The sequence below is a fragment of the Mytilus trossulus genome, chromosome 10 (genome assembly GCF_036588685.1).
Source record: "Mytilus trossulus isolate FHL-02 chromosome 10, PNRI_Mtr1.1.1.hap1, whole genome shotgun sequence".
NCBI lineage: Eukaryota > Metazoa > Mollusca > Bivalvia > Mytilida > Mytilidae > Mytilus > Mytilus trossulus.
In genome coordinates this window covers 74,076,482-74,089,272 of record NC_086382.1, presented here as the reverse complement: position 1 = coordinate 74,089,272, position 12,791 = coordinate 74,076,482, and the positions used below count along the sequence as shown (strand labels likewise).

Genomic DNA, 12,791 nt, shown 5'->3' with positions numbered 1-12,791 from the left:
GAGAGAAATGAATGTTATGGAAAATATTTACCAAAACCAATTGTTCATCAAACGTTTTTTTACCAAAATTATACAGGTAAAAGCTCTCGACATTTTGCGGGATCAATATACTTTTTATGCAGGTGAATATGCTTATTTACTCAAAATCCCATTCATATAGAAATAAATAAAGGCAACAGTAGTATACCGCTGTTCAAAACTCGCAAATCTATGGACAAAAAACAAAGTTGGGGTAACAAACTAAAACTGAGGGAAACGCATTGAATAAGAGGAGAACAACGACACAAAATTAAAATGTAACACACATAAAAACGGACTAAGCATTAGACAAAATCCGATGAGAATAACAAATAGACAAACCTACTAAAATGTTATCAATATGGAATAACATAAAGTATCACACAGAGAAAACTGACGGAACCTTTTTAAAATATGTTGGACTAAAATGCTTCAAAATGCACTCCCTTGTACCACCAGTAACACCTGCTGTGAATATCAATAATGTGGTCATTTTATAAATTTTCTGTTTACAAAACTTTGAACTAAGGATTTTCTCATCCCAGTCATAGATTAACTTAGCCGTATTTGTCACATTTTTTTGGAATTTCGTATCCTCAATGCTCTACAACTTTGTACTTGTTTGGCCTTAAAAATATTTTGAAATGAGCGTCACTGGTGAGTCTGTTGTTGACGAAACGCGTGTCTGGTGTTACAGCTTATAATCATGGTACCATTAATTACTATACGATAATAAGTTGCATTCAATGACGTTATATGATAGGAAGTAAATACCGATCTGCAAGAAAAATTCAATTCGAAAAGTCCCATATCAAATGTTAAAATCAAAAGCTTATTTTGTCATATTTCTTACCTGGTAAAAAATATGGTTTCAACCTGCTTTTATGGCTAGCTTAACATCTCATCTGTATGACAGTCGCATACAATTTCATTATACTGAAATCAATGTTTAAACAATACAAACATATACAAAAGGTAAAAATGTCCAAAGTAGAGTTTAAGCAGTAAACATTGTGTTATACTCTTAATCACTATAAAAACAAACAAATATGTTAACAAAGAAAAACAAAATAACGTATAAACAAAGCACATAAGCAAAAACGAAAGACAAGAAAAGTACTAAGTTAAAATACAAAAAACGACAACAGCATAAAATGAGGGATTGGAAAGGACTGTGACAAGCAAATCATATATTCCTGGTCTCTTATTTAACATATATGTTTAGATATATATATTCCATACTGGTTACCACTTATGGCGTGTTAACGTTAAAAAAAAGAAAGAAAATAACAAAAATATGGAACTCCGAGGAAAATTCAAACGGAAAGTTCCTAATTAAATAACAAAATAAAAAGATCAGACATATCAAACGAACGGATATCATCTATCATACTCCTGACTTGGTACAGGCATCTTCTTTATGTAGAAAATGGTGGATTAAACCTGGTTTTATAGATAGCTAAACCCCTCAATTGTATGACAGTCGCATAAAATTCCATTATATTGACAACGATGTGTGAACGAAACAAACATACATTACACTAGTAGGTAAAAATGTCAAAAATAGGAGTTCATCATGCAGTCAACATTGTGATATAATCTTAACTTATATATTAAAACAAACAAATATGTTAACAAAGAAATACAAAAAGGCATATAGACCAAGCATGTTAGCAAAAGGGAAAGACAAGTATAAACAAATTTCACCATAGCACAATCACACAATGACGAGATGTATAAATACCGCGTAGCCGCGTCAAATGGATATAACCAATATTGACTAAACAGTTAAAATAATATTTACAAAGACAAATACAATAAACAACGTCTACCTAGAACCTATACTTCAAGACCATCGTGTATTAATTTCGAAGTCTATACTGAATAATTATCAGCAAGGTCTTGGTATCTTCCGATGAATTTTTTTGTTAGAAAAAGGAGGAAACGTTCTTTGAGAGAAGAGTGGTTCGTGTTAATCACTTGATCAGGACATTTTGATTCAAAAGCTTCCTTGTATACAGGAATCAATATTAAATCACGGGAATCATGACATAAAAGTTAGTCTGCTGTATTAATTTTTAAAACAATTTAGTGCAAGTAACATTAGAATAGGTAGTCATCCAATCGAATTAAACTAAATATAAAAGTTAAACTAATCGGATGTCAAATATGAGTGGCCAGTTTAAGGTGTCTTCATGTTTTAAGAAACAAATTATAATCATTTACACAAAGAAATGAATGAAAATTTAAAACAAAACTATAAATGATAAAAGAAAAATAAATGCAGCATCAGAAAAAACAAGCACACAAAAAATACTGAAACTGCATGTCGTTAAAATTGTGGTATTTTGATTTACTTGAGACATCGAGGAGTATATGTATTGGTCACAGATGTCTCCGTTGGATAAAGTAAAATTTTAAAGAAAATGTCAATCCTGGTATCGTTGATGAATTATCTAAAACCATAGGTTCTATGCCACTTGTGATATGGTCATATACATATATAAATTACAAAACTTTGATTTTTCTAAATACTAAAAGGTTTTCTAGTCCAGTAATAGATTATCTAAGTTGTATTTGGTTATTTTGTTTTTGTGGGTCCTTAGTGCTCTTCAATTTCGTACTTTATTTGGCTTTTTTTATTGTTTGATTCGGGCATCTCTGAGGAGTCTTTTAAAGACGAAATGCACGTCTAGTGTAAAAAAAAAATCCTGTTATCTATGATACGTTTTTGAACAGTCATGATATGTGTGTTTCTTTTTAAAGCGTTACATCTAAAAGATTCCTGTTCATCGATAAATAGTAGTGTTCAACATCTAAATGGCATACATCATATATATTATTTCTTAAATTGAAGAGAAAAAAAAACATTTCTTAACTGCTTTCGATATAATATTGTACAACTGCATCATGATTGTAACTTTGATGAATTGAAGTTTGCAGTGCAATCTGCCATATTTAATGTGGACAATATAAAAATATTTCTCTCCCATCTGAATAAGGATAAAAAATCAAGTAACATAATATGTATTTTTTTTTAACTAAAGCGATGTATATTTATAGATTATCGTTGATTATCTCAACGAGATTGATTTTCTCGCTTGAGTTGGTACAGTGAGAAAAGCAATCGAGTTGAGATGACCAATGATAATCTGTTTATCGCTATTTTTCCTATGACGACGTTGTCAATTTCAATGTCAATTTCGTTAGCAACGCCACGTGGCCTCCTTAGTTTCTAGCGATATTTTTTCCATATCAAGCGAGAAGCATGATATGAAAATTATCACAAAAAAAGATCAAAGGAAAAATGAACAAAAAAACGATAAAAACTGTTATAAGTGTTTTTGGGCCCTAACAATTTTCACACACAAGCCGGCGTACTTTGTTAATGCAAAGAGAATTCCTTTATTTTTTTAGGCAGAAAGATGTTAGTTTCATTGATATTTCGGAAATATTCTGCTGATGTCATATTTAGATATCCAAGACGTTGATACACAGATTGACATAGACTGTCAGCAATGGCTTTGATATCACGTGATAAAACTGTCCGCCATTTCATTGACGAGGCGTATCCGTTATTTTTATACGGGTTGAAATTTCCCTCTCTCATCTTTTTACGCTTGCTATTCCAGTTTGATAAACTATTTATTTGATTTTCATCCGATTTTGTGAATTTAAGGTCCAAAAATTCAAACAGTTTACGTGAAATATTAACCGGATCCTTTGCAATACTTTCTGCAGATACTAAAATAACATTTTGTGGATATTTGTTCGCTATTTGAATAACCGTACTACTATCTATGTCCATCTTGTTACACACTGCAGTCACTAAATCTTTAATTGGTCTGGCCTTACTTTTCAATCTTGAAGATATAATTGCTCTTGGATCACGATACAAATATACAATTTGTAATTTAGGATTTATTTGAAGAAGATTTTCAATAAATTCCGCACTTATTCTCAGCATTTTCGTAACTCTATACTTAGCTTGTTTGCAGATATTATGTAGTTTTTGGACATCCTTGCTCTTGAACTTTTCCCTGTTCCTTGTACAGGAATGTTCTGATTGGACACTTGATACAAGTTTTCCTATTGTATCGGAATCACAGGCATACAATGAGCTAACCAGTCTAGAAATGTTAAGTGTGTTGTTGTCATAGTTTCTGGAATATAAACAAAATGATATGTGGTGAATATGAATTTTTCATAATTTTGAACCAAAGTTTAAACAAATGATATATTTATTTGTTTTACCATGTTTTTTTAAGACATAATTTCTATCTACGATTATGTCAAGTTTATTAAATTGCCTTGACGGTAAAATTTCTACATTTTTTATTACATTAAGCATACTAAAGATATCAATATTACAAAGACATGGGATAAACGCCAATGTGACACAGCAACCGATGATCGAAAAAGTAGGAACACAACTAGAGTTCTTATTTTCTATAAAATTAAAAAAACTTAATATTTTTTCTGTCAGTATTTGCGGTGGTATTTGGTTATTCTTAGTGTTGCTTAGCTTTGTTGTCATTTGTTTGTCATAAAATTGAGAATGAAATCGGGAATCTGCCAAAGAGACAAAAACCCGACCAAAGAGCAGAAAACAACTCAAGTTACCCATGGGTCTTCATCATAGCGAGAAAATTCCGTACCCGGAGACGATCTTCAGTTGACCCATAAACAAATGTTTATTGATATTTCATCTTGTCGCTGTTTTATACTACCTACCTACATACATCTTTGTGTGTGTCACACTTCTGAGATTTCGTGAAATATTTTTGTTTCGATATTGACCAGAAAGGCTCGTAAAAGTAGAACGTGTCCTTTCTACACCCGAGAATATGTCCCACAAACGTTGTTTCTCCTCGTTGATAACCGAATAATAAAATGTCTCTAGGACCTTGTGCTGAAATCCTTTTTGTATTCTGATTGGTATATGTGTCAGTATAACTGTGTATAGACATATTTAGAACTGTATTCTCCACATTAGTGCTGGTTTGTAAATTTTCCATCGTGTTGCGAGAAAATATATTGTATCCTGAAACAAAAGTGTAAAATGTAGAATAATACAATTGAGAATAGAAATAAGTAATATGTTAAAAAAAACGACATCCCGACCAAATAGCAGTGAAAAAACATGCAGCCGAATGCCACTAATGGGACTTCAATGCAGAAGAGAAAATACCTCTCCCGGAGACGGGCCTCAACTGGCCCATAAATAAAAATGTGTACTAGTTCAGTGACAATGGATGTTATATATACTAAACTCCAAAACATATATATAAACTAAAATTTAAAAACATAAAAGAGGCTTCTGACTTAGGACAGGCGCAAAAATAAGGCGAAGTTAAACGTGTTCTGTGCGATCACCCTTCCCTTATACCTCTAGACAATTCAGAATAAAGAAACACACAGCAAAACCAACAGTAAAACTCAGTTAAAAACAAGTCCGAGTCCGATGACATAAAAGGCAACCAAGCAACATAGCATTATAACAATGATAAATAAATTAACAAAGTACTACTAGCAGTTACTGACATGCCATCTTTAGACCTCAATTAAACTGATTGAAAGATTATGACTTCATATGAAAATCAAGCATAATCATGGAAATGGGGAATGTGTCAAAGAGACAACAACCCGACCAAATAAAAAACAACAGCAGAAGGTCACCAACAGGTCTTCAATGTAGCGAGAAAATCCCGCACCCGGATGCGTATTTAATTGTTGAGTAAATGTTTTTCGTAAAACTATGAATGAAGATAAAAGTCGATAGGGGGAAGGACAAAAATCTTGTATAATAGGATAATTTTACAAAATAGATTTCGCTATACTCCGTATTGGTGAAAAATCAGATGATCACTGTTTCATTAGATAGAAATAAAATTTCTGTTTATCTAAAATTGAACAATTTTGTGTGTTAAAATATTTTCAGGTATATATAGTAGTTATTAAAAACACATCTTTCACTGAAAGGGCATAGGACATTCATAGAAATTACATGAAATCGATAGAGGTAGTCAGTTAACTTAATAAAGTCGATATCAGAAGAAATGAGTTTACGTACCTTGATTTTGCATGGTATAAATGAGTGCTGATGCAAACATGAGGGTGAATACAAGTTTTCGTCTGTTGGTACATGTGCATATTTTGAAAACATCCATGACTAATTTGTTTTCATGGTACTAATATAATATACTTCCATCCGTGTAAGTAAACCTCCGTAAATGTATAGGGGTAGTACCCAATAGTTGGTTAACTTGTAAATGATTTACGTGAGTTCCTGCTTTCAACAGTATTGCAACGGTTGTAAACAACTGAAAGAGAGAGAGACATCATGAAGTTCTTTAATGGAAAATCTCAACATAGTTACAAATAAAATAGGAGAACCAAAACGGGTTCCATGCAGTGTCTCTATCATAGCAGTTACCATGGTAACCGCTGATTTTTTTTGTGGTGAAATACGATACTACTGTTTTTTAATTAAAAAATTAAATCGAGTAGATCGGATAGAATAATAATGAAAATTGTCAAGGATTTGTATAGTAATGTTGCATAGTTATATAGATTTCAAAAAGGAATATCTTCAGAGGAAAAATGTACATGATAATTGATATTTGTTTAAACTTACCCCTGGGAGGAGAATATCTGTTCCTGCTCACGTTGAAACCAAAGACAACAATTACAATTTTTACTTTGTTCTAAATTTTCATTGTTGTAAGTTTATTTCAAACCAAAAGCAATACAGCTTATAGGTATATCATAAATATGTACATGTATATCATAACAGAACATTTTAAATACAATCGGAGGCAAGACTACATTGTATAATTCGTTCAGAAGAATGTCATGAAAATTTTATATCTGTGGCGTATTTCAGATATTTTCCTAAATTAGATAACTCTGATACATTCTTTGTTGACAATAATTGAACTAATTTAAAAACAGATGCATTTGTATAATAATACCTTTTTATATACATTTTTCTAATAATGTCATATTTTGGACATTTTAAAATAAAATGAAACTCATCCTCGATGTCACCCTGGTTACATAAGATACATAATCTTTCATTTCTTGCTTTTTTAATGAATCTACCATATTCAATATTTAATTTGTGTGAACACATTCTATACTTAGTTAAAAATCTAATACATTATGGACTTAATTTTTTTGTCAAGTAAAACTGCAATTGAGCATTATCCACAAGGTGTTTATAGATAGTACATTTTGATGATGAATCGAAAAACATATTTCTTTCTTGAATAAAATGGTCAATAAGCCTTTGTTTGAATACAATAATGAATGCGTCTTCGCATACAACATTCTGTGCATACCACACATGTCCAAAACCTAGGCTAAGTAACATACATTTAACATTATTAACCCATGATGACTTATTGCCTGATTCACACTCGTCATACATATCATTTTATATAGCACTAAGAATACAATTTCTCGTCCGTAATAGACGAACCCAATATTTTAATATTTTCAATTTCCGAGATATCAATAAAGGAAATCTTCCCAACTCAGAATAAACCATTGCGGTAGCAGTGGATTTTTTAACAGTCAAAATGCTTTTACAAAATTCTATATGAAGTTTTTCTATATCAGATGCATTATGAAAACCCCATATTTCACTTCCATATAATAAAACAGGTGATACATAGACATCAAATAATACAATTTTGTTTGTACATTTAAACACATATGTTTTATTTACCATACAACATTGATAAACATTTTCTGCCTTTGGCAGCAATATTTAACTGAGTTTGATTAAACTTTGCATTGTAATATAACATAACACCCAGATACAAATAATGATCAGCAACTTCAATAATTTCACCATTATAAAACCATTTTTCATCGCTTCTTAATTTACCCCCGTTTCTGAAAACAACCACCTTAGTTTTGCTTGTGTTTACAATAAGTTTCCACTTTTTACAATAATTTTGTAATGAATTCAACATATTTTGCAACCCATCAATAGTTTCAGAAAATATAACAGTGTCATCTGCATACATCAATAAAAACAATGAAAGTTCTTTTATGTCTACTGGTAAACATAAGCTATTGATAAACTCATTTTCAAAATCATTTAAAAACATTGAGAATAGTATAGGTGATAATGGTTCCCCTTGCAATACTCCTTTTTCTACAGAAAAAATGTCAGAAAATTCACCTTTAAATTTTACACAGCTCATAGAATTGTCATATAAAGATTTAATAATTGAAAAAAGCTTACCACTAATACCACATTTGGCAAGCTTATAATATAAAAAATTTCTATTCAAGTTATAAAAAGCACTTTTATAATCTATAAAACAGCAATAAAGTTTTTTCTTCAGTCCCAAATATTTAGTAATAATTGATTGTAAAGCAAAAATAGCATCAGTTGTGCCATGACCGGGTCGAAGCCCAAACTGAGCATCAGTTAAAATGTCATTTTCATTAGCCCACAATGTAAGCCTTTCATTAATAATAGTAGACCTATATAATGTACCTATCCAATTAGAATGGTTCCAATAATTGTATGGTGATATTCTAAATCTTTAGTCCATGTTCACATATTCTTATAAAACTAACGATGTCCATATTTGAGGACGGAAAGGAAGTAATTGTTCGGGTGGCCCGAGGGTAATGGACATCTTCCTTATATAATTAGAAATATGTAGTACTAGACACAATTATCATGTCATTTTTTTATCGAGTAATATTTGAATTTGTTAAAAAAAAAAATAGAAGCTTTTGACGTGGTTAGAATTTTAAACAAATATTTATTATGTAAAAGTGTTTTATTATATTTGTGTTTATATTTATTTCTCCTACGGACTTATGTTTCTTCCCAACTTTCTATTCGTTTTTAAACAGAAATGAAATGATGTGAATAGAACATTTTCACATGCAGTTTCAATTTCAGATTAACTTTTGTGATGTTAAGATGATAATGTATATCTATTTAGAGACATTAATTGTTCAATTTTATATCAATCAATCAATCAATATTCATCAATTAAATGTTTTGTCAGTAAAATCCAACTGAATCAATCTAATGTTATTTGCTTCTGTTTCGTCTTTGCTTCATTTGATATATTAACGTCTCTTATCTTCTTCGTACATATCAGAATCAGAATCAGAATCAGAATAATTTATTATAGTGTCACATACCAATATAAAACACAATGAATACATATAATTACATAATATGCAATTAAAAATTATTAAATATTACAATTAAAATATTGGTACCCAGCCAAACTACTGACTTATGAGACACTTTAAAAATATCACACATATTATAAAACAATTAATACTAATGTACTAAAATATTACTATACACAATACCTTCTTCGATAAAACATTTGATATAAAGCTAAAAATGGTTGAATAGCATCATTTGACATTAAAAAAATAAATTTTTCCTGTAAATCAAGATCGTTAAAAGAATCACAAATATCACCAGATTTTTTCATGAAATCATATCTAAAATCTGCATAAAAATCGCACCCTAATAAAAATGTTTTTCATCTTCTACACAGTTATCTGTACAAAATATACAAGTGCGCTCATTTAAAGGGAATTTTTGGCTTGGTGTATCTACCCGTTTCAACTGCCAGTGGTAAACAGCCACTTCTAAAATTTGACAAAACACGTCTATGCTGCCTGTTACGAACTAATTTTACATAAGAACTAAATTCTAAAACATGTTTATACTCTCTATAAATACGTAATTTATTACCATTACATTGATTTCTGTCATTAAACAATTTTTCAACCCACTCATTTTTATCTTTTTCACATAGTTTAGATTTGATATCTTGCAGTTTATATTTAATGGAAAAAGTATCATTAATAACATTTTCAATACCTACAATTTGTGCTTTCTTTATACAATTTTTATCCCATGACCTAGAACAATCCTTACTCCACATATGAACCTTATACGTAAGTCTTGTATCATAAGCTTTGCTCACTCTAAGAAATAGACGAAAAGTTTCCAAAATTTCTGCTGATTTCGTACTTGTAAGTCCCATATCACATTGAATGGCTATATTTGACGCATTTGAAGCACTTCCTAAGAATAACCGACATGCTTTGTTCTGTATAACTTGTACCTCTCTCCAATTTGTATGTCCCCATATTCCAGAACCATAGTATAGAACAGGCTCAACTACCGACCTATATAATTTCGTAAACACATCATAAGTCATTCCACCACACGAAATAAATTTAGCATATAAGGCTGAAAGTGCTCTGCTTGCTGATTTAGTAATTTCTCGTACTGTATGTTTATAATCCAAAAAAATCATTCAAATGTAGTCCCAAATATCTGTAGGATGGAATACAATTAACTGAAATATCTCCGCATTTAAATTCAACGGCAGATCTAGCAATGTTTTTATTACGGTAATGAATAACTTTCGTTTTTTCTGTATTTAGAGTCATTCTCCATTTCCTACACTAGGTGTTTAAACAGTCCAACATCTTTTGTAAATTCTGCTCATTTGGAGCTATCAACGCAACATCGTCAGCGTAAAGAAGAATAGACACATTTAAGTCACCAATATCTACACCAGCATTAAGCGAGCGAATATCCTCCGCAAGATCGTTAACATATATAGAATACAAAGTAGGAGACATTTTACAGCCTTGTTTCACACCGTATTGAACCGGGAAAATATCTGTCAAGTTGTTTCCTAATTTAACAGCACTTTGTGTCGCATCGTAAAGAGACTGAATTGCTTTTAGAAACGTTCCGTTAATACCCATTTTCATCAGCTTAGCCGAGAGTACCACAACATGTCCCGATTAACATTATCAAAAGCCTAGCTTCTTCGCATCCACAAAGCACACGAACGAATCTTTCCTTTGTAACTTTCTATTTTTAATAATTGTTGTAAGTATATATAAATGATCCAAACAGCTTCGGTTACGTCTAAATCCATTTTGCTCTTCTGCTAACATGTCATTTTGTTCTAACCAATTTGTCAATCTTTTATTCAAAATATCCGCATATATTTTGCACGGCACTGATATTAATGAAATTGGACGATATTCCAGTGGATATTCGTACAAGATGTGCAAGAAATGTTCCCTCACTGGTGCTCGTGGCCGAAAATCCGAAACTTATTAGAATATGAAAAAATTATAAAAGCTGGGCAAAGCATCATAACTCTGGTGTCTTCAACCTATGCCAACATTTGATAAAAAACATATTCAATCTATGCCTACAAACAAAATACAATAGGTGTTGTTATAGCAATTATTAATTAATTAAAGGTAAAATACAGTCAGTATATTTAAGCATTGAAAATACTCTTTGAAATTTCAGAAACAAAAATAAAGTATTTGGAAAATTGTGTTGTAGTAAAAATGGAATATTTCGTTTTCTAAAAGGACACATTTGTTAAATAAAACCCTTGATACTAGCAAAATTGTGTTGAAAAAAATAAAAAAATGGAAAAATGAAAAAAAAATACTATCTTCCTGAAATTAAACACTTAGATATAACAATACTTGAGAAAAAAAGAGATAAAAAGCTATTTTATTGGTGCAAATTTTTATGATCATTTTTTTTTCTCATTATTTTGTTGATAAAATGATGATAATGAAATAATTTGCAAAACTACTAAAAAATGAGTGTTATTTATACAAACAAACTTGTGACTATCCTAAGACCATCATTAGAAACCGCTTGTGTAGTCCTTACTTAAAATCATTCTATGACATGTCTTACTCCTGAGATATCTTTGTGAAACTTGCACAAGAGACCAAAGGATAACATGACGCCAGTTGATTGTGCAGATGCAGCATCATATATTATAGTATGACTTTTGAGACAATCATAATAGTATTTTTTTTTCTCTAATTCTATGTACAGTAGTTGTCGTTTGTTTATGTAATTTATACATGTACATGCTTTACATGATTCAGTGCTTATTAAATACACGAGTATCAATACAATGTAATGTAGTATGCCATTGTATTTGAAAAAAACTATTTCATATAAAATTTAATATTTTGATCATATATTTTATGTTACATGTATTTATGAAAATGATACTGATACATATTTAATATGACAAGATGCTTGCTTCTTTAATAAAATTCCATAAAATTCTTCTTTTTCCTCATCATTTCATTATATTAATTTTTAACTAGTTCCTATATGAAAAAGAGATCCTCAACACACACAATTATAACAACATTTTCACTTGTGTTGTACTTGTAAAACCTTTATACTTTAACGGTAGGTTTAAACTGGTTGTAAATTGATTAGCCCCTTATTAATTTATGTTTTTGTAACACTTAATCTGCAACACATTATTTAACCTATGCCAACATTTTTTCAAACAATTTTATACCTAAATTTCAAAATGTTGGCATAGGTTGAATGAACCATAACTCTGTACGAGGAATTCGAAGATGTAATCCTTAATTTGAAATAGTTTCCAAAAATTATATTACTTTCATATCACAAAATATAACTACAAATGCATGTACTGAATAAGAGACGTACAGCGGTTACCCAAGAGTTTGTAGGCATCCTACAAATATTTTTTTATGAATTTGCGTAACGTGCTTGTTCTGACGGATATGTTTTTATACGCCAAAATATAAGACACATGTAATGGTTTATTAATTCATTCATATCTTTAATTCCACATAAATGAGATTCAATGAACATACAATAAATGAATATAAGTAAACGTTACAACATAATTACACACAAAATATTAGTATCTCAGTCTAGGTCTTTA

At 30.5% G+C, this 12,791-nt stretch overlaps 1 protein-coding gene across 2 annotated transcripts; it reads right to left on the bottom strand.

The window, feature by feature from the left end:
* Positions 1 to 1,933: 1,933 nt before the first annotated feature.
* LOC134688550 (carbohydrate sulfotransferase 3-like) lies at positions 1,934 to 8,663 on the bottom strand. 2 transcript variants are annotated; one of them, XM_063549348.1, is made up of 4 exons: positions 8,534 to 8,663; positions 6,092 to 6,341; positions 4,753 to 5,062; positions 1,934 to 4,181 (listed from the first exon to the last, which is right to left on the bottom strand). In XM_063549348.1, the coding sequence occupies exons 2-4, from the start codon at positions 6,186 to 6,188 to the stop codon at positions 3,404 to 3,406; spliced, it is 1,185 nt and encodes a 394-aa protein (XP_063405418.1). In that variant the 5' UTR covers positions 6,189 to 6,341; positions 8,534 to 8,663; the 3' UTR covers positions 1,934 to 3,403. The 2 variants fall into 2 exon arrangements, with proteins under 2 accessions (XP_063405418.1, XP_063405419.1); XM_063549349.1 differs by lacking the exon at positions 8,534 to 8,663 and adding an exon at positions 6,656 to 7,208.
* Between the last annotated feature and the right edge of the window lie 4,128 nt (positions 8,664 to 12,791).